General features: G+C 32.5%; 4 protein-coding genes across 7 annotated transcripts; 3 read left to right on the forward strand and 1 right to left on the reverse strand.

Annotated features, from left to right (window-relative positions):
• The first annotated feature begins 484 nt into the window (after positions 1-484).
• On the forward strand, positions 485-2,788 carry si:ch211-107e6.5 (uncharacterized). Its single transcript, XM_051099866.1, has 3 exons — positions 485-670; positions 2,048-2,208; positions 2,400-2,788. The coding sequence occupies exons 1-3, from the start codon at positions 638-640 to the stop codon at positions 2,779-2,781; spliced, it is 576 nt and encodes a 191-aa protein (XP_050955823.1). The 5' UTR covers positions 485-637; the 3' UTR covers positions 2,782-2,788.
• Positions 2,789-3,649: 861 nt separating this feature from the next.
• On the forward strand, positions 3,650-9,960 carry gal (galanin/GMAP prepropeptide). 2 transcript variants are annotated; one of them, XM_051099867.1, is made up of 7 exons: positions 3,650-3,737; positions 3,825-3,905; positions 5,753-5,807; positions 6,095-6,166; positions 7,529-7,615; positions 7,831-7,902; positions 9,686-9,960. In XM_051099867.1, the coding sequence occupies exons 2-7, from the start codon at positions 3,825-3,827 to the stop codon at positions 9,745-9,747; spliced, it is 429 nt and encodes a 142-aa protein (XP_050955824.1). In that variant the 5' UTR covers positions 3,650-3,737; the 3' UTR covers positions 9,748-9,960. The 2 variants fall into 2 exon arrangements, with proteins under 2 accessions (XP_050955824.1, XP_050955825.1); XM_051099868.1 differs by lacking the exon at positions 6,095-6,166 and having other exon boundaries at positions 3,655-3,737.
• Positions 9,961-10,025: 65 nt separating this feature from the next.
• Positions 10,026-13,153, reverse strand: zgc:110339 (uncharacterized protein LOC550490 homolog). The gene is made up of 6 exons (XM_051099861.1): positions 12,831-13,153; positions 12,677-12,728; positions 10,866-11,053; positions 10,605-10,760; positions 10,416-10,526; positions 10,026-10,337 (listed from the first exon to the last, which is right to left on the reverse strand). Exons 1-6 carry the CDS (start codon positions 12,975-12,977, stop codon positions 10,224-10,226), a joined length of 768 nt encoding a protein of 255 aa, XP_050955818.1. The 5' UTR covers positions 12,978-13,153; the 3' UTR covers positions 10,026-10,223.
• On the forward strand, positions 12,914-23,368 carry tesmin (testis expressed metallothionein like protein). 3 transcript variants are annotated; one of them, XM_051099856.1, is made up of 12 exons: positions 12,914-13,052; positions 14,777-15,146; positions 15,253-15,351; positions 15,439-15,513; positions 16,689-16,866; positions 17,284-17,393; positions 18,839-18,912; positions 18,996-19,055; positions 19,218-19,320; positions 19,413-19,550; positions 19,627-19,745; positions 22,430-23,368. In XM_051099856.1, the coding sequence occupies exons 2-12, from the start codon at positions 14,796-14,798 to the stop codon at positions 22,623-22,625; spliced, it is 1,503 nt and encodes a 500-aa protein (XP_050955813.1). In that variant the 5' UTR covers positions 12,914-13,052; positions 14,777-14,795; the 3' UTR covers positions 22,626-23,368. The 3 variants fall into 3 exon arrangements, with proteins under 3 accessions (XP_050955813.1, XP_050955814.1, XP_050955812.1); XM_051099857.1 differs by lacking the exon at positions 12,914-13,052 and adding an exon at positions 13,128-13,233; XM_051099855.1 differs by lacking the exon at positions 12,914-13,052 and adding an exon at positions 13,271-13,408.
• The last annotated feature ends 1,210 nt before the right edge of the window (positions 23,369-24,578 follow it).

The following is a 24,578-nucleotide window of genomic DNA, read 5'->3' on the forward strand; positions in this document are numbered from 1 at the left end:
CGAGCCTTGGTGACGTTGTCGGCGGTGTGAGTACTACCATCCCTCCATGTTTTAAGTCTCTACGAATTACGGTTTGGTCTGCACGATCAGTTTTACGTGGATGTCGCTGATCCATGCCCATTCTGACAATTACAATAGGGTTTCAGCACTATGCGCTTAAACGCCTAATAACAACCTGCACTAAAGGTGCAGTGCAGTGTCTTCATTATTAGATAACACATTAAAAATAATACAGTAAGACAATATCAAACAGCAAGGAGCTGTTTTGTACAACTTAAAATAGCTGGAGGCCGATGAGATCGGAAACCACACCCATAAAATGTACAAATGGCCACGCCCACTCTTACAGGAAAAATAAGGTGGATAGTTAAAAAATGTCTTTACATTTTAGGAAGGAGTTTCTGGTAAGGTAATAGTTATCAAACAATGTTTCAATAAGTCCAAAAACAGATTAAAAATTTGGGTTTGGGTTGAGTTCAGTTGACGCAAAGTGGACGCTTACGTGAGAACGTCGTGTTCCGCGAAGTGGTAACCATAGCAACAGCAGGCAGATGATTTTAAGTTTATATGTTCCGGGATCGTTTGTCAAACTGGCGATTTGTTTTTTTGTCTCTTAACAGATACACAGAACACACAAATGCAGCAGAGGACAGACTTGAAGGGACTTGAGGTAGTTACTGGGTTTTGGTTAATTCCACTAAGGCTTTATTTTAGTTCACTTCTTGACCGTCTTCGTTTGAATTTGAGGGGACCGTCTGAAGTAACGTTAGTTGAGGGTGCGAAGTATGTATGGGTTCAACAGCGTTCAAAAGATTCAGTAACGACGACGTTTTCCAAACGTTTGCTCGCATTTTCGTAGATGTTTTGGTAAACGGAAGTCGAGTAACCATAACAAATGTTACGTCTTATTTCAAACTGTAAGTCGATTAATCATGACAAACGTTATTGTAATTATGCACCATCTTAATATATTAACATACACTGCTGTTCAGAAGTTGGGATCAGTAGGGTTTTTAATATTTCTCAAAGAAATACTTTTAAATGCTGTTCTTTCAAACTTTTATTCATAAAAAAAAATAATAATAATAGTAAAAAAATAGCCTAAGCGTTTTTTAAAATTTATTTCCATGCTAATTCATTAATATTATCCACTTAATATAATATTTAATATTTAAAAACAACATTGCGTTTTTTTATTGTTTTTTTAAAGAAGTCTCTTATGCTCATCAAGGCTTATTTGATAAAAATGCAACATTGTGAGATAATATTGCAGTTTAAAATAGCTCTTTTTAATGTGTATATATGGTGTAAATTGTAATTTTCAGCATCATTACTCCAGTCTTCAGTGTCACATGATCCTTCAGAAATCATTCTAATATGCTGATTTATTATCAGTGTTGGAAACAATTGTGCTGCTTAATATTTTTTGGAACCTGTGATACTTTAAGGTTAAAATGTCGCTAGATGTAAACAACACTGGTCCAGAAGCGCTTCCTTTTTTTTTTTTTTTTTTTGTAATTTATTGATTTATTTTATATTACATATACAAATACATCTTAAAGGTGCTAATGTAACATTTTCATCCAGTCAAATGTTATGTTGGTTGCATTTTTTTGTGATGTTTGTGTAAAGTAAAAAAAAAAAAAAAGAAACAGGAAGTGCATCGGGACCAGTATGTTTACATCTGGCGAAAGTTTGGGGTCAGTATTATTATTATTATTATTTTATCTGTCAGCTTAGCATGACAGAAAGAAATTCTATTTTAAAAGTATATTAAAACAGAAAACAGTTATTTTAAGTTGTAATAATATTTCACAATATTACAGTTTTTTCTGTATTTTTGATCAAATAAATGCAGCCTTAGTGAGCATAAGAGACATTTAAAAACCATTAAAAATCTTGAAGAACCATTAAAAATGGTCTAAAATTTATAGCATTTAACCTTCTTTGAATGTAACCGTTGAATTCCCTAAAAGCCATTTTATCATTTGCACAGTGGCTGAAATTATATGACAAATGGAATGATATTAAAATGTTTGTCTCATAGGTCAATGAGACGACACCTGCCATGAACGTAAAGTTAGTAAAGCCAGAGAAATCCTGCTGTCCTGCTCACTGCCGTTCTCGAGCAGTTTTCAGATTACTCATTAATGTGCGTGAAACATCAAAACCGGATTTAAACCAGGAACATCTTGCAAATGACAACAGGTAGGCATCTTTTTCTTTTTCTTTCTTCTTTTTTCAATTAGTATTGATCTAATGCAGAATATATTACACAATCTCATTTTGTATCTGCAAAAGTGGTTTTCTAAATTAAAATATGACACCACAGCTGTATTAACTGATTCCTTAAAAAGAAAGATGATGAATTGTATGCCCCCTTGTTTCATTTCATCAAGGACTTCATTGCCAGCAGCCTCCGTCATCCATCCAATTGGTGAGGGACATCATCAGAAGACATGTCGTGGAGACACTCAAAAACGCAGCTCTCAAGACACTGAGAAGGAGATGGAGGACAACGTCATACAGACTCAACATATGGAAATAGACAATGAGGAATCTGAGAGTCCTTTCCATCAGAGGGAACAAAGCCTTTGGAGAAGAGCTATCAGAATTCTATTCATCTTGTTCATTATTTTGGGAATAATTGTTATTTTCATGATTGCCAGCCAGTATGATTATCTGGAGTGGGAAAGAATCATAAGGTCACTAGGTCTTAACAAATGCATGAACGGCTTTGTAAAACTGCGCTTTGCTGGAATGTACAATCCGCCCGTATGAACAATAATGCCTTCAGCACTCAATAAAGCATTTCAAAATGTCCTTGGTTTCTCTGTATTATTTCTATGTATTTGCATGTGTTAAAATGTCAGTAAAAATGGATCAATAACAAGGAAACTCTTGTAAAGGGCGACTTGAGCAGGTGCAAAGGTCATTGCAGTTATCAATACACATTAACCTCTGGAGCTCTTAACGGCAGAATTACTGAGAAGATGAAAAAAAGTGAGGACTTTTTTTAAAAAAAGGTACGGCTTGCTTATGTTACAAGGAGTAACCTGTGACACAAATATGTGCATTTGTGAATAAGTTCATAAAAAGCCTGAAATAAAATTATACAAATATTTTATTACAATATATATATATATATATATATATATATATATATATATATATATATATATATATATATACTACAAAAGATTCATCCTTTTTTATTTCTCACACATTCACAAAAAATTGCAAAATAACCTAATTGAAATGTATTAATTTTCTGATCAACAATAACATTATTTCTTGAATCCTTTAAAAGCATGCATGTGGTACATTTCAAGAACATTTGAAGTAAAATAATATTTCTGTTACTGTAAAATCTGTGAGCTTATGCTGAACTAGGAATGTCAAACTGGAAAATGTAAAATCCATAATATAATTTCCTCACATAGATCTGACAGGTGTTCGTTGGGACTTTTTTTTTTATGACTGCAATAATCAATAACACTATAATCAACTGATCTCATGGACGTAAACAGACTCAATCGTTGCTAATTTGCTCTGGCGTCATTGATGAAGAGCCTGACGATGTCACCTTTTGACGTAAGTACGTCAGAGGTGAGACATTCCCTTTCAATAAAAGGCGCCGGGTCCCTGGAGCATCAGAGGACCAGGAGCAAGAAGCAGCAGCAGGAATATTAGCCTACTCGTGTTTGTACTCTCCAAAGACCAAACTGATACTCAGGGTAAGTTCTCAGACTCCTTCTTTCTGTTTTCTTCTGATTATGCATGTTCTGTATATTTCATAATGCTTTACTGATGTTGTTTTTCAGATGCACAGGTGTGTCGGTGGTGTTTGTGTGTCTCTTATTGTGTGCGCGTTTCTTACGGAAACACTCGGAATGGTGATTGCGGTAAGTTACTTTGATTCAAAATTATTAATTTCATCATTTAATAATGTATGTTTTAATGGAGATTAAATCAGAAAAGTTGAAACAGTGATTTCGTAAAGATATAGAAACTGTTCTGTGTAACAACACTCCACTGAAACACCTTGTAATACATTATATATGGTTTTACTGCAAATAAAACCCAAACTTTAAACCATGGTAACCACAAATTAACTATGGTTTTGCTACACTAATCATAGTTTAACCATGGAATTTGTAGTATTTATAGAAATGGTAATAAATATGCCAAAAAACACTTTTAATATAACGAAATAATTTAGTTTTCGTAAGGCAGTGCAGACCGGGGCTACTTGTCACAATTTTTACCAAAATAAATTGTTTTCATAGTCGCATAATCTCTTTTTTTCAGTTTTAACACGTAACTTAAAGTCTTTGTTATTAATATTTATTATTTACACTGAACAAATGCACGTTGACTTCTGTGACAACATGCCCCGATAACTAGACATGCTGGCACAACTGGACATGCCATTAAATAGAATATTATAGGAAAAAAATAAAATGGCATAAATGTAAAATGTAACGTAAAGTAGTTGTGGAAAAACAAATATTGTAATTTAATGAACGTTATACATTTAAAACAGCTAAAACACGTGACAACTTGCCCCGAAGTTGTTGAAAATACACGTTTTGATAAACTTTGAACTATTAATTAAAATATGCATATATAGCTAAAATTGATTATATGAAGCTGTTGTTTATATTAAGCTCTATGATATTATGATTTTGAATCATTAGCTATACAAAACTTCTGCTAAAGAAAACATTTGTGTGTGTGTGTAATTTGAGTTCTTATTCAAAACCGTCTATTTTACTAAGATATGAGGTTTGTTACAACTAGACCTGGTTATCCTTACACTGTAAAAATGTTTGTAGTTTTTGCACTCTAAAAATGCTACAGTAAAAATGTGTTAGAACTGTTAATATTTTAACGTAACTTAAAGTCTTTGATATAAATATATAATATTTCCTCCGTTGTTGCTTAAGAAAAAGAAAAGAATGCACGTTGAATTTGTGACAACATGACCCAATAAATAGAAATGTTGTCGCGCTTTATGGAGTAAGTTGTCACAACTGGACTTGGCATTAAATAGAGTATTGTTGGGTTTTCGGAAAAAATATTAAATAGCATAAATGTAAAAGGTAACGTAAAATAGTTGTGGTAAAACAAATACTTAATTTGATAACCTGTATACATTTAAAACAACTAAAACATGTGACAACTTGCCCCGAGAAGTGTTATAAATACCAGTTTTAAGAACACACTTAGTTAAAAATCTGCATAAAGGCTAAAATATGAACATATTTGAAGTAAGCTCTATGATATTAGGATTTTCAAACATCATACAATGATATTGCTGGAGAAAGAGTTTTTTGTGTAATTTGAGTTCTGATTGGAAAGTTACTAAGAATATGAGGTTTGTGGCAACTAGCCCCGGTTATCCCTACACTGTAAAAATGTTTGTAGCTTTTGCAGAAAAAACTCTAAAAATGCTACAGTAAAAATGTGTCAGAACTGCAAATAGTTTAACATTGCACTATATGTAATTTTACAATAAAATATCATCAAATTGATGGTTTCTATAAGTAAAAACTAGTTCAACCAGACTGGTATATTAACATCATATCACCTAATGAAATATGCAGCTATCAGTTCTAAAATAAAGGGACCTGTATGTCATCCTGTAATATCTGAAGTTTTACAGTGAATATCTGGCAACCACCATAATTTACAAAGATTTTTTTACAGTAGCTTTCTATATTTATATACTACATATTCTATAAAACAGGCAAAAGAGAAGAGAGGATGGACCCTCAACAGTGCTGGGTATCTACTCGGTCCTCGTGAGTTCCACATTACATTTTTTTCGGTCTTCTCCAATATTACCACCCTCTATCTTTCCCCATAGCTGTTTATTAAAAACAGTTGCGTATAATTTATGTAACTGTTTTAACATATACATTCTTCATTTATTTGGCTTTACTCTTGCTTTGAGCTCACAGGTCTGCTTTTTAAACCTTGGACTCTTTAGTTTGTCTGTACCATCCGCTGTCTATGATGAAATGTGTTGGGGTGCACTGATGTTGAGCTCACCTGTGTAGGTCAGTTACATAAGCTCCCTGTGTTTCAGGTCGTATTGATCACCTTATACAGATTAAGGATACTCCCAGTGCAAGGGGGAGAGAAGATCTGCTTGGTCAATGTAAGATAGCACCTGCAGGTTATTGAAGTCAGAGGAGAAATTGCTCTGTGGCGTTTCGCTCTTTGTGTTGTTTTGCATAGCTGGTGAAACTTCCATTCGGCGTGAATTAAAGACAGATCTTTTCACCTATACTGGAAAGATCAGTCATTGCTATTATGCTGTTTGAGGGCATAATTTAGCTACATATTCTGTGTGCAAATGCATGAAGTATTCTTCATAAACTTTCAAAAAATCAAATCAATTTTTCTTACTAACCCATTTAGCAGCAGGTTTCTTTCTGAATATATAAGATGTTTTCCTTGCGTTACATAGTATATTAAAGGTGAGTTCACTCTTTTTACATCCTCTATCTTTCGCTTTACTCTTTTTCTCTGTTTGCCCACTTGCTGTGAGCTTTTGCTGTAAGTTTCGCTGTTCTTTAGGTGCCCTTGTGAAAAAGGAGTACACTTCAGAATACTTATAAAATGAGCACTTAAGTGCAAACTAAATTTAGTGTTTTCAAACACTTAATTGCAATTTGTTTGCAATTAAATGGAATTTATTAGTTTAAATTGATATTGAATGCAGTTAGATGAACTTAAAAGTGCTTTTTGACCCACTATAAGTACAGCTTTAGATGTAATTTTTTAAATTACTTCTATTTTCTGTTGAAATATGGTTAAAGTGTGGTGTAAAATGAAGTGACAAGCATTTATGGTAAATTAAAATATACTTTAATGTAATTCTATTGAAACGTTTGTCATGTATTAAGATATATTTGTAAGTAATTTAAAATAAATTAATTTTAAGTGTAGTATAAAAAGCACTAGTTAAAATTATAATTAAGTACTCTACATGTGCGTTAGTCAACACATGAAAATAAATGTACTTTTTAAAAACATTACAAAATATTATTAAAACATGATTTGAAATGTACTTTTAGGTGCAACTTTAAATTTGGCATTATTACATGCAATTTTTAAAAGTGTACTTAAGTGTGTTAAGAAACATAGTCATAAAAATGGACTTAAGTGGACTTAAATAATATCTGCAAATACAGATTTGAAGTACACTACAAATGTGCATTAAATACAATTTAGCGCGCTTCGTTTTCACAAGGGTGTATGAGTGTGTGCTTCGCATTGGAACAAAAACGCAATTTCCATGACTCAAATCCTGCAGGTTGCTCTACTGAATCTGTCCCGAAAAACAGAAACCAAACAAAAAAAGATATTCCTCGGATAATGACTTGTCGCATTAGGAACATATGTGTGCCACAGGCAGGTCTATGAATCTCAGCCGGGGCGTCAGGGTCTGGTCGTGGTGCGCAGCGGGCTGTTCAAATGATCAGTGTGATTATGTGTGCTTTTGCTTTGTGATCAGATGCCATAGACAGCCACAGGAGCCTTAGCGACAAGCACGGACTGGCAGGCAAGAGAGAAATGCCCATAGAGGAAGATTTTAAGACAGGTAAGAAACATGCACCGCCTGTAGGGACCCAAAACGGATTTGTTTTTAATTAAGATCGTTATTCTATATGGTGTATTAGGCTCTCGAAAGGCTGGGAAGTGGATTATGTTATGCATTAATCGTTAATGTACTTCTTTCACACATGTTGTAATAAGGCTTTGTAAGTAAAATAATAAATGATAATGAGCCCATACAATCTTGTTTCTGCTTTTTAGCAGCTCTGAGGATATCAGATGAGGATATTGTCCACACTATCATAGACTTTATTTCCTATCTCAAATTAAAAGGTAAGTGCAGTTGTTATAAATATATAAATATACAGTTGAAGTCAAAAGTTTAGATACACCTTGCATGTTCATTTTTTTAGTACTGTCCTGAAATATGTTTAACATAACAGATGTTTACTTATAGTCCACAAGAGGAAATAGTTGACTTTATAAAAATGATGCTGTTCGAAAGTTTACATACGCTTTATTCTTAATAATGTGTTGTTGCCTGAATGATCCACAGCTGTGTTTTTATTTAGTGATAGTTGTTCATGAGTCCCTTGTTTGTCCTGAACCATTCAACTGCCCGCTGTTCTTCAGAAAAATCCTTCAGGCCCCACAAATTCTTTGTTTTTTTTTTTTTTTAGCATTTTTGTGTGCTTGAACCCTTTCCAACAATGACTGTATTATTTTGATATCCATCTTTTCACACTGAGGACAACTGAGGGACTCATATGTAACTATTACAGTAGGTTCAAAAGCTTACTGATGCCTCAGAAGAAAAAAAACAATGCATTAAGAGATGGGGGGTGAAAACTTTTGGAATTTGAATATCAGGATAAATGTAACTTATTTTTTCTTCTGGGAAACATGTGGGTAAGTATCTACTGTAGCTTCTGAAAGGCCGTACTAAATGAAAAAATATGATATTTAGGCAAAATAAGAAAAATGTACACATCCTAATGTGGTTCAAAAGTGTTCACCCCCTGCCTTTAATGCATTGTGTTTCCTTCTGAAGCATCAGTGAGTGTTTGAACCTTCTGTAACAGTTGCATGTGAGTCCCTCAGTTGTCCTCAGTGTGAAAAGATGGATCTCAAAATCATAATGCCATTGTTGGAAAGGGTTCAAATACACAAAATGCTAAAATTGCTGGTATGATTCTTTAGGTTCTTCATGAAGTGTCCGCAATATACTTTGGTTAAAATTCCTCAATGGTCGTGTAAAACAACACGCTTTTTGCCTTATCAAGACCGATTTCAGTGCTTGTCTCTTTAAATGCTAATGAGCTTTGCTCTCCCTGCCCCTCACAGTGTATTCGGTAGCGCTTTACTATCAAAAACTAAACTAATTGACTGCGTCCTCAGTGGCTCTCATATTGGGAGAAAATGAAGACTCTTATGTCTTTACATCCAACTACAAAATGCCTGGTTTGCTTACGAGACATTGTTGTCGCTGCACCCGCTCAAGCATGGAGAAAATGGTGGACAAGCGTACAACTGGCAAAAATATGCGAATACAGGGCAGTCCATTCGCGGTTGTGGGCGGGACTTGATCAGTATGATGTCATACTGCTCAGAAAAGCAAAACGGCTTGATAATTGAGACAGTTTAGGTTTTGTGGGTATTAAAAAAAGCAGTGAATGGATTTTTATCATTGTTAAGATACATTTATATGCAAACACCATCTAAAAGTAAATTTAAAAAAGTAAAGATTTTACTGAAACACTCTTTACCTCCAAGTCTTCAAATCTCACTCAAACATGAAGAAGGGAACACCTAAAAAGAACACCTTATTTTGTTGTTGTGTTGGCCTATTGAAATTCATGATTCATTCATTCCTGTCAGTCCATCTTAAATTCTCCACCAGTTCATTTCAGACCAAATCAAAGGCAGTTTCATATATTTAGAATTCAACTCTACTTTCACTACTAGCTGACACCATCAAATTCGTCACATTATTAATAGACACATAAAGGACAAGAAATGTCTGAAGGTTTTACGCGAATAAGACCTTCTTGTTCACCCAATATAATTTGACTGCATGGAAGTGTTCTAATTTTCACATTTGTACTTCATTCTGCAGAAATTGGAGCTCTTGACAGTCTGCCTTCCTCTCTCACATCAGAGGAAATAAGTCAAGCTTAATTTTGACTGAATCCAGCACCGACACACCGTGACCTCCACCGCGCCCGACTGAACTCGCTCTCAGAGGCTGCATTTACGTTCAACGTCTTCTCCACCGCACTGTTCCCGACAAGCTAAACTGTCAATATTACCACGCAACTTTAATCTGTCACAATCACTTGACGGCTGATGTGGAGATGGATTCAAAAAATAAAACTCATAAATGGCATTCGACTCACCTTATTGTCTGTCTTATTATCTTTTATTTTATATTCATAGAAAAGGCAATACCCATGACAGACTATTACTTCTTTATTTCCAAAGTATAAACACACCCCAATTCAATTCTCCTAAGATCTAAGGTTATTTCACTATTTCACTTCATGGTCAGGACATACAGGTGGAAACATGAATAATTAATACGGCAGGCTGTTCTTCTGATCTCAGCTTCTCAGCGGTCATCTGGCACTTGGTCAGTGTGGCAGACAATGTGGACATCACCAGGGTAAGCTTTTCCCAGTGTAATCCACGAATCCTCCATGATGTTGCTCCGTTAATTCAGAAATGACGGATAATACTGATGATATGCTCTCCTCTGGGCTCAAAGGTGCCTTTAAAATGATAGAAAACGGGTTAAAGCGAAGTCATTTTTATCAAGAAAATTAATAAACTGGCTCATTCAGGCTCACCGTTGGTCCTCCCATATCAGTACGCACCCAACCTGGGTGAAGGGCGACGCATAAGATCTTCTCAGCTTCCAGATCGGTAGCCAAACACCTTGTAACCATATTCAAGGCACTCTTGAATATGTAAAAATCAAAGTTAAGTATGCAGAAGTTTAGGATATTGCTCACAAAGCAACTGAATGGGTGTTTTACCTTGGATGCTCTGTATGCGTAACTCTTGTAGCTCGCACCCTCGCCCCAGTTGAGCTGCACAGATCCCAGTACGGATGACACATTGATCACTGCAGCTTTCTGGATTCCCATGTTGCTGCCTTCAGCTGCCGCCCTTTTCAACAACGGCAGGAAAGCCTGAAAAACATCACAGGGTTTTGATTTAAACAAACAGATACTGAAAATTAAAATACTGTTTTGTAGAACAATGCTTACAGACGGTGATTAATCCAGTCGTATTACCTTGGTCACAAAAAGAGGAGCCACTGTGTTACTCTCATAGCTTTTCATCATGGCATCTCGAGTGACCGTGTCCAGTTCAGACGTCATGTTAATCGCCGCGTTATTAATTAAGCAGTTCAAGCCATTAGCGCCCACAATGGATTCCACTGAATGAGCTGCTGCATCCACACTGCTGTCACTGGTGACATCTGAAATGTTAAAGACGGAGTGATTTGTGAACTAGTTTGTATCCAATTCATTAAATAGAACCAACTCAAATCAAACATCTTTAATGGCTTATTTATCTACACACAAGAAATAAATAGCCAATGGAATAGTTCACAAAAGAGCATAACTATAAAAATGTTTATTCACTATACAACTGTCTATTATTTCTTGAGGACCAGAGTTAGGATTGTTAACTGAAACTATTAAAAATCGTTTTAAGCCATTGAAATAAAGCTTGGAATTAACCAAGAATATGGCAAGTAATTTAAAGAAGTACGTTCAGGTTTAAACTTGAGCTTAATAATAAAAAAACCTTGGGAAAAAACCCAGAAAACTAAAAATAAATTAAATAAATGTAAAAGTATTAAAAAAATAATAAAGTATAAAAAATAAAAGTATATGGCAAGTAACTTAAATAATACATTCAGGTTTAAACTTGAGATTAATAAAAAAACCCTTGGGGAAAAAAATAAATTAATAAATAAAATGAAAGTTAAAAAAAGGAGGGAAAAAAAACAAGTATATAGCAAGTAACTTAAATAAATATGTTCAGGTTTAAACTTCAGATTAATAATAAAAAAAAAAACCTGGGGTACAAAAAAAATATATGTAAAAAAAAAAAAAAAGTATATGGCAAGTAACTTAAGTAATATGTTCAGGTTTAAACTTGAGCTTAATAATAATTAAAAAAAAAAAAACACTTGTAAAAAACTAAAAAACTAAAAAAATAAAAAAAAAAAAAAAGAAGTAGAAGAAGAAGAAGTTTATGGCAAGTAAATAAAAAAATACATTCAGGTTTAAACTTGACAATAAAAAAGAACCCTTGGGAAAAAAACTAAGAAAAAAAAAACACAGTATATGACAAGTAACTTATAATAAATATGTTCAGATAAACTTGAGCTTAATAGTTAAAAAAACGAAACAAACCAAAACAAACAAAAAACCTAGAAATAGAAAAAAAACTAAACTGCACATAAAATTACTTAAACTGAAAACTGAACATATAAAAATGAAAATATATATTAAAAAAAAGCTCATTTAAAATATTAATATATACTATAACAGTATATAAATAATACAAAAATAACACTGTTCACTATTTGGAAACTATTTTTAAAAAACCTTGATATTCCTATAATTTCCAGAAATATTTGAATCCTATAGATAATAACTGTATAGATATAATGATTTACCAGGGAATATATAAAGCTTTTGTGGAAATGAAACGGTATATGTCAAAAAGAATCACATTTCTTTGTGTTTTATCTCCACCTACTGGACATATACAAGAATTGCTCTCCACTAGTAATATTTCAGTATGCTTTATTTATGAATTATAGTGGAGGTTAGGTGGTATTTAAAAAACATCGTTTTAATTATTAAATAATAATAATAATACATTTTTGTTTCTTTTTTTTGTTAAAAAATCATTGAAATATATATAAATGAAGTGAAATATTCAAACAAAGAAAGTAGTCGGTGAACTAAATACAAACATAATTCTAAGACACATATCGTCTTGATGCATACGTGGAATATTTAATAATTTACTTCGCTTAATAATTCACGTATTTTGTTAAGTGTCACGTGACAATCTAACTCACCTAGAGGCAAAACATGAACGTTTGGATGCGATTTGGCAAGTTCTTGCAGTTCCTGACAATGACAGCAAACCATAATCGTTAAGCCTCGTTAAGCAACTTGCTCAGTTATTTGCATTGTGCATAACTGCTGTCGTGCACTGTAACAATGGCCTACCTTTGCAGCGGCTGGATTCCGAGCGGTTGCAATGATCTTTTGGGGTCTGTTCGGCGTATCGAGCAGCTGTCGGACCATTTGCAGTCCGAGACCTCTGCTTGCCCCCGTGATGAGCACCGAGTGACACTTGGAAAACTTGATCTTCATCTTCAAGACCTAAGGGAGCACTCCAATCGCGCTCTTTTAAAGTGCTTTACAACTTCAAGTCCATCCGGAGGCGGGGTTAGTTGCATAAGCGTCCAACCTTCAAACATTAACCAGTTCATATGGATAATGCATTAGAAATGAGACGAGGTGGTACTAGCGCTGCTAAATTCTCTTGGTCTAATAATGTTGTGTAAACATGCAGCGTTAAATCACCTAAATATATTGTTTACAAAGCGGATATGTAAAATAAAACAACGTACGTACATACGTAAAAAAACGGATGCGCGCGACGTCTCGTGGTTTTTAAATCCTGTTAGTTTCGCGCGTTTTTACAGTATCTGTAACGTCGTAAAACATCCCAAACTCTTCTCAGATAACATAATCTTGTCATTTTAAACGGTCCAAAGATCAATTACGCACTTAGTTATCTGGTAAGTTTATTATAGTGTCCGCAGATTTGATATTAACGTTATATTAAAGTCTTGAGGTGGACGAATGATTAGCTAACTTAAATCGCTAGCATAACAAGCTCTCCTCAAAGTAGATAAACAAAACATCTTATTAAAATACTTTGTTATCTATGTATATTTTATTTTAGATTTTTTATATCCTTTTCACTACACAAAATGAATATATTAACAATGGAATAGTTTACTGAAGAGAATAACTAGAAAAATTTATATTCAGCATAACTTTACATTGATTAGTCAGGACCAGTGTTGATTACTAAAAATAATAAATATTACAAATAATTCGAATAAAAGTAATTGTAAATGAAACAAAATATAACAGTTTTTGGACAGTAAGACTATCATAGTTTTTTTTTTTTCTTCTAATCACCTAGCCTGCATTTATTTACTCCAAAGTACAGCAAAAACAGTATAATTCTAAAACATTTGTACTGTTTAAAATAACTGTTGTCTATTTGAATATATTTTAAAATGTATTTTATCCCTGTGATTTCAAAGCTTAATTTTTAGCATCATTACTCCAGTCACACGATCCCTCAGAAATCATTCTAATACTCTTATTTGCAGCTCAAAAATATTTATTATTATTATTATTATGTTGAAAACAGCTGAGTAGATTTTTTTCCTGGTTTCTTTGATGAATATAAAGTTCAGAAGAACAGCATTTATCTGAAATAGAAATCTTTTGTAACATTATACACATCTTTGTCATCACTTTTGATCAATTTGAAGCATTTTTGCTAAATAAAAGTTACATTTCTATAATTTCCCAAACAAAAAAACACAAAAATATATACTGACTCCAAGCTTTTGAATGGTATAGTGTATAATATTACAAAAGCGTTTTATTTCAGATAAATGCTGATCTTTGGATCTTTCTATTCATCAAAGAATCCCGAAAAAAGTGTACTCAACTGTTTTAAATATTGATAATAATAATAAATGTTTCTTGAACAACAAATCAGCATATTAGAATGATTCTGACAGATCATGTGACACTGAAGACTGAAGTAATGATGCTGAAATTTTAGCTTTGATCACAGGAATAAATTACATTTTAAAATATATTCAAATAGAAAGCAGTTATTTAAATAGTAAAAATATTTCACAATATTAGTTTCACAATATTTTTGATCAAATAAAGAGACTTCTTTAAAAATTATTAAAAACCCTACTGTTCAAAAACTTTTGACTGGTATTGTATAACATTTAATAAAAAATGACAAAAGAACAGAATGACTAAAATGTACATTAAAATGAAGACTGTTTTATGACATACATAATCTGTAGATTAACATTGTTTTCTCTTATATTCCTGTGTGTTTCCAGTGCCATCTAGAGTAGGAGAATGAATGAGTCGGAGGACCAAGAGTACAGCTACAGAAGAGACTCATCTGAAGGGTCTGTTGTTCCCTTGCACGACACCCATGGAAGTCCAAGAATGGCAAACCTCATCAGTCATGGGATGCATTCAGAACCTGGATACTCCAGGATGGAAGAACCCCTGCGGGAGGGCGACTACACCACATACAGGATTCTGCATCCGCTAACATGTGATCCTTTGCCTCCAGTAGCACACTTTAGCTCAGCATCCTATCCTGAATACTTACTAGCTCAGTCTAGCCATTATCAGCATGTAATAGGCCAACCGTACAGCGCCTGGCCATCCCAGGAGGCTTTTCATTATGGCATGTCATCAGTGAGTGTGCACAAATTGAAAGTATTTACTATGTGAAATCTGAAATCTCATTCATGTCTTCAACTCAATAAATAAGTACGACCTTGCTGATTTCTTTCTCCCGCAGGGAGATTTCTGTCGAGCTGCTACCAGTATGAGCTCTGAAGGTGCAGATGTTTACAGTCTGGAGGGTTATTCTACACATCAAGGATTCAGACATCATGATGTAATATGCAATCTGAAGATGTTGTGTTATGTATGTGAACCTTGGCTTTAAAGGGACTTAATGGATTCTTCATATATAATCTTTTAGGGAGATCTGCCTCATGCTCTTCTTGTCTCATCTCATGACCAGAAACTTCCAGCTGAGACAACAAGTATTTGTCAGGTATTATCTTTCTCAAATGCCCTGCATATATATATATATATATATATATATATATATATATGTATATACAGTTGAGGTCAAAAGTTTACATACACCATAAATAAAGAGGGATGATACAAAATGCATGTTATTTTTTTAGTACTGACCTGAATAAGATATTTTTCAAAAAGATACATATATTCCACAAAAGAAAATAATAGTTTATTTTATTGAATTTATAAAAATGTTCAAAAATTTACATACACTTAATTCCTAATACTGTGTTGTTACCTGAATGATCCACCCCCCTTTTTTTATTTATTTAGTCACAGTTGTTTATGAGTGCCTTGTTTGTACTGAACAGTTAAACTGCCTGCTGTTCTTCAGAAAAATCCTTCAGGTCCCACAAATTCTTTGGCCTGGGGCGGGGTGAAAACTTTTGAACAGAATAAAGATGTGTACATTTTTCTTATTTTGCCTAAATATCTTTTTTTTATTTAGTACTGCCCTTCAGAAACTACAGAAGATACTTAGGCCTACATGTTTCCCAGAAGAGAAAAGTTAAATTTACCCTGATTCCAAAAGTTTTCACCCCCACCTTTTTCCTTTTGGAGCACCAATGAGGGTTTGAACCTTCTGTAATAGTTGCATATGAGTCCCTCAGTTGTCCTCAGTGTGAAAAGATGGATCTCAAAATCATACAGTCATTGTTGGAAAGGGTTCAAATACACAAAAATGCTGGAAAAACAAAGAATGTGTGGGTTTTCTGAAGAACAACGAACAGTTTAACTGTTCAGGACAAACAAGGGACTCTTGAACAACTATCACTAAAAAAAAAAAAAAAACATAACTGTAGATCATTCAAGTAACAACACAGTATTAAGAATCAAGCATTTATAAATTTATAAACGGTCATTTTTAGAAATTCAACTATTATTTTATCTTGTGGACTATATGTAAACATCTTTAATGTGAAATATCTTATTCAGGTCAGTACTAAATAAAAAAATACTGTGCATTTTGTATTATCCCTCTTTTTTTGGTAAAATTATTGACATTTTGCAGATTCTGCAAGGTGTATGTAAACTTCTAACCTCAACTGTATAATTATCACACACTCAAACACAGTTGAATTCGTAATTAATGGACAATTAATAGCCACTCCATAAATGATGAAGCTGTCCATCTTCTTTAAGATGTTACAGCCAGTGCAGGTTGTGTGTGATGTGACCGGTGGAGGGCAGGTCATTGTGCTAAACCAAAGCAGTCCCGATCAGATTCCTCACTCTCTGATGACGGTTGTCAACACAGAGTCTCTGCCAAAGCAGTCTGACCAGAGCTGCTCTACTGAGGACCACTCACCCACTGGAGAAGGTGAAATGATTATGCTTAAATACACTTGACCGATTATAAAGTGTAGACCTTTTAATTGATTTGAAAGTCATGTCATGCATTTTTGATCATTTATTTTTCCCCTGAGGTCTTTGTGTAATGCTCAATAAGGTTTTTTTACTGCCAAAACCATGATAATTTAGTGTTTCATGGCCATTTTGTATGCTTTCCATGCTCATTAGGGTTGAACAGACCTTATTTGTTGCTGTGCCTTTTAGTCATCTATATAAATAGTAATTTTTCAAGCATAAAATAAACTCAAGCATTTTTGAAAGCTAAAGGCAATATTAATGTATTACTACATTAATAAACACACTTGCTAGATTTTTTTTTATTCTGATATAGACTGCTAGTTTAGTAGTTGAATGTACTGTTGAAGTATTTGAATGTCCTATCCAGCATCGGATGCCAGACATTCAGGGAAAATCGTGTCCACTGAGCTGCCTCAGATCCACAAGACATCTGCAGGTGTCACATTCAACCTCACCCCAGGACCTTATGCTTCACAGGTAGATTTATTTGGAAAACATGGAGTAAATGGTTAGCATGTATCGTATAGCAGATATAGGCCTATACTTACATAATGCGTTTGCTATACATTGCCTCTCCCAAAAAATTGCTTAAAGGGAACCCTGGGTATTAAGACTTGTATAGCTTAATATAAGGTAAATTATGTCTCTTACTGAAACGTGTAGTAGAAAACCCATGAAAGATTTACGTTATTTAAAAAATCCACATTGTTTTATACATATTTTGATTACATGAAATGGTTGCACTCTGTGAGCTACTGGCACTGTCTGTTGCTATTTTAGCACAACACAACTCGTAAAATAAAATACTGATACGATGACCTCAGCTGCTGAAAGAGCTTACAGATGGCGATAGATATAAGCATATGCTTAAACCAAATGTCATACCAATGATTTTTTCCCCACAAGGAGTCTAAACGCACCTGGACATCGATCGAAATCCACACTGAGAAACTCCTTAAGTGGCTGCTCCATCATGACAAGCGTTTGCATGTTTATATCCTGCCAGGATGGCATCTAGCGTTTCTTGTCTCTGCCGTTTGTAAGCCTTTTCAGTAGCTGTGGTCTACTAAAAGCCTCAAAGGCATCAAGGCTAAAGTGATTCATGGCGAAATAATGGTGCCCCCCATAGTCCAAAATATGTATAAAATAATGTGAATTTTTTAAATAAAGTAAATCTTTCATGGGTTTTCTACTACATATTTTAGTAAGAGGCATCATTTATGTTATATTAAGCTGCACAAGTCTTAATACCTGGGATTCCCTTAAAAATTTTAAACACAATTAAGATTTTTAGAATCGTGACATTTATTATACAGAATGAAATAAAATAATAGAAGATATTAAATATTTGTAATTTGATTAGCAGATAATTTAAAGGCAAAATTAGAGTTTATCCTTTCAGAGGTGTTTTCAATCAATGGGATGATAATCAGATGTCAGTAAGTGTTTTGTTTGTATTTAAATAACAGGGAACTATCAAAGTCTGAAATGGTTACAAAACCATCTCTAAACAGTTTGCACTCCTCAAATTCACAGTCAAGAAGAATGAAGGAAATTCAAGACCATTGTAATAGTCTGTGAGGTCACAAAGGAACCCAGAGTAACTTCTAGGCAACTAAAGCAACTACAGCATCTGGGCTTGCCATCATCGATGAAACAATAAATTCTGAATTATACCAGCAAATTCTAAAAATTCTGTCCTAGAACCAAATCTTAAGAGACAGTGGATCATGCAAGAAGACAGCGACCCCAAGTAGTTGTTCTGACAGTGAATGTTTAAACAAGAACAAAGTTAATGTTTTGGAATGGCCGAGTCTGGACCTTAATCCAAATTGAAATGTTGTGGAAGAACCTGATGTTAAAATCAATTTTAAATTAATAAATTAAATTTTTACCTCTTTTTTTTTTTTTTTTTTTTTTAGCTTCACCAGGAGCTTTGCCCTACTCAGGTTGTAAAACAGGATGAGGAGGAGGGACAGACCAAAGGACGTAGACGGTATAAGTGTCTTCATTCTTGACAATCGATGAGATTTTTGTAAAACAGTTTAAATGATGGCATAACTGTTGTTTGTTTATTAGTGTGAAGTGGGAGAAATCAAAGCGACCCTGCAACTGCACAAAATCTCAGTGTCTGAAACTGTAAGTCTTTCATTTGGTCAGATGTAACCTCTACTGAGTCATGGTTGCGTTACCCAACAACTTCATTTGCTTTGGTTATGATGACTGATGCTTCTATACAAAAATAGCTGCTATGTCCCAACCATTGTAAAATCAGCTATAACCAAACAATTTCTTTGGCAGTTATTGTGAATGTTTTGCGAACGGAGATGTCTGCAACAACTGCAAATGCTTAAACTGCTTCAATAATACTGAACATGACTTGGAGAGATCCGAGGCTATAAAGGTCAACCACATCACACAAAATAAACCAATTTATTAAACTGACTACATGCAGCTAACAACCTTACTATGTTCCACACATTTATTGCTCTTTAGACCTGTCTGGACAGGAATCCAGGGGCCTTTCGGCCTAAGATTGGCAGTAGGAAACAGGGGAATGTGAGGGGATGTCACACCAAAGGCTGCAACTGCAAGCGCTCAGGATGTCTGAAGAACTACTGCGAGTGTTATGAGGTAAGCTGACCTGATGTGTAGTATATTTTCAGTTGTGTATTTATTTGGAGCCACTCTATACTGCATTTTCACACAGGCCAAAATCATGTGCACTTCAACCTGTAAGTGTGTGGGCTGTCGAAACTATGAGGAAAGCCCTACGAAGAAGAGCTCTGAGCAGGACAGGCCTGACCCCAGCATCTACTACCCAACCAGGTACATAGTACACCATTGTATAACTGTAATCATGTAAAAATAGTAAAATAATAAATAAGTTTGTTTTCATTTTTGTTTAAATAAAATTAAAATCAAAACACTAGGAAATGTAGGCTTGTCTTGTCAAAAACAAGCAAATTACATAAGCAAGTGCGCATACATGACCAAAAAAAAATGTGCTGGGTAAATAAGTTCAGACCGCTCATTTGCGTGCCGACATGGCTGACAGCTATTAATGTTAGCTTGACTAACTGTAATGCTGTATAAGAAATCCATTCGAGCTGAACACATACATCTAGGCTACATGCTGCTGGTATCTGCATCAACAGTGCATATACTTGACAGCAACCCACCAAAATAAAAGCTGACTGATTTGAAGTTTTAAAATGTTAAAAGGGAAAAAAAAGGGAAAAGTAAATATTAGCAGTGTATTTTATAATTGCACTATAAAATAAGTGCATTTTTATTTAATGCTTATTTTAAAATATGTTAGTTATTATCAAACTTTACTTATTATTTTATTATTTTATTTAAAAAAGTCAAGTTCAAAGAATACATTTATTACTTATATAAAATATGAATGTGTATCTTAGTAGATTTTTAATGTTTTTTAAAGATAGATTTGATCAAAACTACAGAAAAAAAATTATATTGTGAAATATTATTACAATTTAAAATAACAGTTTTCTATATTAAAATACTGTAAAATGTAATTTAATGTGTTGCAAAGCTTAATTTTCATCATCCATTACTCCAATCTTTAATGTCACATGATCCTTCAGAAATCATTCTGATTTATTCACAATATGCTTATTTATTATCAATGTTGGAAAAAGCTTTTGCTGCTTAATATTTTTTTTGGAACCTGTGATAATTTTTTCAGGATTCATTACTGAATAAGAAGTAACAAAGAACAGCATTTATTCAAAATTGAAATATTTTCTAACAACATAAGCCTTTACCATCACTTTTTATTAATTTAACACATCCTTGCTAAAAAATGAATTAATTTAAAAAAAAAAAAAAAAAAAAAAAAAGTACCAACCCCAACACTTGATTTATTTTTTTTAAATAAACACTGTTTTTCTTTTTTATTTCTTTTCTTTTATTTTTTTATTTTTTATTAATCAAAGAATCCTGAAAAAAGTATCACAGGTTCCAAAAAAAAAAATTAAACGGCAAAAACTGTTTCCATTATTGATTATTAATCAGCATATTAGAATGATTTCTGGGATTTCAGAATAAATTGTGTTTTAAAGTATATTAAAATAGTACACGATTATTTTAAATTGCAGTAATATTTAATAATATTACAGTTTTTTTATGTATTTAATAATAATACTGTTTTTTGATCAAATAAATGCAACTTTGATGAGTAAGCAAGATTTGTTTTTAATAAGATAAAAATATAAATATAAAAAATGATATAAAAATGATAATAAAATGTATAAAAACGAGAGTTCTTTAAAAAAAACTATAAATCTTTCGGATCGGTAGTGTATATATGTGTATATGTGTGTGTGTGTGTATATATATATATATATATATATATATATGTGTGTGTGTGTGTGTACTGCGAAGCAAGCTGACTGCTGATTTGTTTTTTTTCATGATTCTTTGATGTATAGAAAGTTAACTGAACAGCATTTATTTGAATTTTTTTTGTAGCATTATAAATGTCTTTATCATTTTAACGCATCCTTGTTGAAAAAAAGTTTTTTTTTTTTCTTTCTTTCTTTCTTTCTTTCTTTCCTTTTTAAATCATACTTACCCCAAACCTATGAATGGTAGTGTATCATCTTTTAAAAAATATGTATCAAGCAACTGTTTTCTATAATAATAATAATAATATTTTTTATAGCATCTTTAAATGTTACTTCTCAAAGCACTTTACATAATCAGATAAAACATTAAAATACACCATATAAAAATTACAAATAAAAAAAAAGAACCATGCATTCAAAAAAGTTTAAAAATAAAATAATATAAAATAAATATAAAAGTAAAAGCTAAAAGAGATTAGTTTTCTTCATAGATAATTATAAGAAATGTTTCTTGAGCAGCAAATCAGCAAAATAAAATGATTTCTGAAGGATCATGTGACATTGAAGATTGAACTAATGATGCTGAAAATTCAGCTTTACCATCATCTAATTAAACTATTTAAAGTACATTAAAACAGAAAACAGTTATTTTAAATTGTGATAATATTTTGTAATATTCTTGTTACAGTATACATATATATACCTCACTTCCTCTACATTGTGTCACAATGTGGTCTTTTAGTAGGCATTTCCCTCCCACCTGCAGTTCCTCCGCACAGGCCGTGTGACACCGCAAGCACATATGCAATTAGAGTCACTCACAGGAATAAGGGGAACCGTCAGCGATGTCATATCGATTATGTTTTGAGCGTAAAAATAAGGGTCCAAGTCATTCAAGGTTGTTCCTGAGTAGATCATGTGAATCAAGAGGCCTTCAGTGTCACTTTGAAGACTGATTGGACATGGATTTCTATAAACTGATAGCCCACATTTATGGTCTCACTGTAAACGAGCCCAGCGAGATTGAGGTTACAGGCTACTGCTTGTGTCGTGCTTCGTTGGTTGTTTTTCAAATGGTAGTAAATGAGAGCAGTAGGGTTTTGTTATTCCTTTGGTCACCGAGGGTGTCTCTGTTGATAGGAGTCCTCTGGCGTGCATCACGCCCGATGTAGTGGAAGCCACATGCGGCTGTCTCCTCGCCCAGGCTGAAGAGGCCGAGAAGGAAGGGTACACTTCGGCTCACGCTGAGAGAATGATTTTGGAGGAGTTCGGCCAGTGCCTGACGCAGATCGTCCGATCGATGTTCAAATCCACCAGCGTGCAATTCAATGAGTAGCTGGGGAACAAATGCTCAGTGTTGTGATTGATCCAGATGTGCCTTAAATTGGTTACCAACAAGTGTTTTTGTTTTCATTTACTTCAAATGTGATGAAAAGAGATGCGCTAAAAATTCTAATCCTCACGACTTTAATAGCACATTTTATTTATAGTTTATATCGTTTTAGATATTTAGTTATTTAATTATAACTCAATTTTTTTTACTGTTATTTATTATATATATTTCCTTTAATTTCCACCTCTTCACTTCTTTGTGATTTTAACTGAGCGTTTTATTTAAATTTAGGTATATTATCCAAACACTATTTTTTCTTATTTCAATTATTCCAGCTATTTTTTTATTTATAGTTTGTTGACAATTTTATATCCTCTCTAGTTAAAAAAAGCTAAATCTTTGACAAAACCTTGATTTGAAACTATTTGAAGAGGAGCAGTGTTTACTTGTTTTTCCTACATTCCCTGTTGTTTGTTCTGGAATGTTTTGTTTTGTTCGGGAACTCGATCTCGGTTCTGTCATGTTCTCAGTGCAGTTATTTTCCTGCATTACAAGTCGATTACAGCTGCTTTTTTTCTGTTATGGAGCCGTCACTGTGTTTATGCTTCAGTGACCTTTTTTCTGTCAGTATTATATTTATTTATTTATTTATTTATTTAAATATAAAAATGGTATGTTATTTAAAAATGATTACAATTTAATTTTTATAATATATATTTTTACATTCATTTCTTTTATTTATTCATTCCCAGCACTTCATTTGAAAATGATTTCAATTGAAAATGTTATTTATATTAATATATTTTAAATATAAATGTTATTTAAATATTATTTAATTGTTTATTTTGATTCATTCTCACCCCTTCACATGCTCATGATTTATGCTCGTGTTTTATATTAGATATAAGATATTATTATACATAATTACATTTATAGTTATATAAATACTACATATATTAGTGATTTATTCCCACCCCTTCACATGCTCATGATTTATATTTAATATATTTTTATTTATATTTAAATGTCATATATATATATATATATATATATATATAGTGTTTTATACTAGATTTTAGAAACTATTATATATAATTATATTTTAATTATAATTATAATTATAAAAATATTATATATAATATTACATATATATATATATATATATATATATATATAGATAGATAGATAGATAGATAGATATAGACACTGTATAACACTATATATTTATTAGTGTTTTTTCTGTCAATGTCATATTTATTTAAAGACAAATGATCACGATTTATATTTAATATATTTATATTTATTTATATTTAAATATATCACATATATTAGTGTTTTACAGTAGATATTAGAAATTATTACATAAAATTACATTTATAGTTATATAGTGTTTTTTCTATGTCAGTGTCATGTTTATTTAAAGATAAATGGTTTGATATTTATTTATTTTTATTTTCTTGCATTTATTTTCATTTATTCCCAATGCTTCACATGCTCATGATTTATATTTAATATATTTATATTTATATGTAAATGTCATATATATTAGTATTTTATATTAGATATTATAAATTATTATAATTACATTAATATATATTTTTGTTTTTTCTGTTTTCTATGTCAGTCATATTTTTTTTTAAAGAAAAATGTTTGATATTTTTTATTCATTTATTTTTTTATTTATTTTCATTTATTCCCACCCCTTCACAAGCTCATGATTTATATTTAATATATGTTTATTTTTATTTATATTTAAATATATCATATATATTAGTTTTATATCATATGTTAGAAATTATTATATATAATTACATGTATATGCATATTAGTGTTTTTTCTATGTCAGTGTCCTATTTATTTAAAGATAAATGGTTTGATATTTTGTATTTATTTTTTTACATTTTCATTCATTGATGGTTCCACCACTCCACATTCGCATAAAACATTTTGTATATT

Source organism: Labeo rohita, chromosome 25 (genome assembly GCF_022985175.1).
Source record: "Labeo rohita strain BAU-BD-2019 chromosome 25, IGBB_LRoh.1.0, whole genome shotgun sequence".
Lineage (NCBI taxonomy): Eukaryota > Metazoa > Chordata > Actinopteri > Cypriniformes > Cyprinidae > Labeo > Labeo rohita.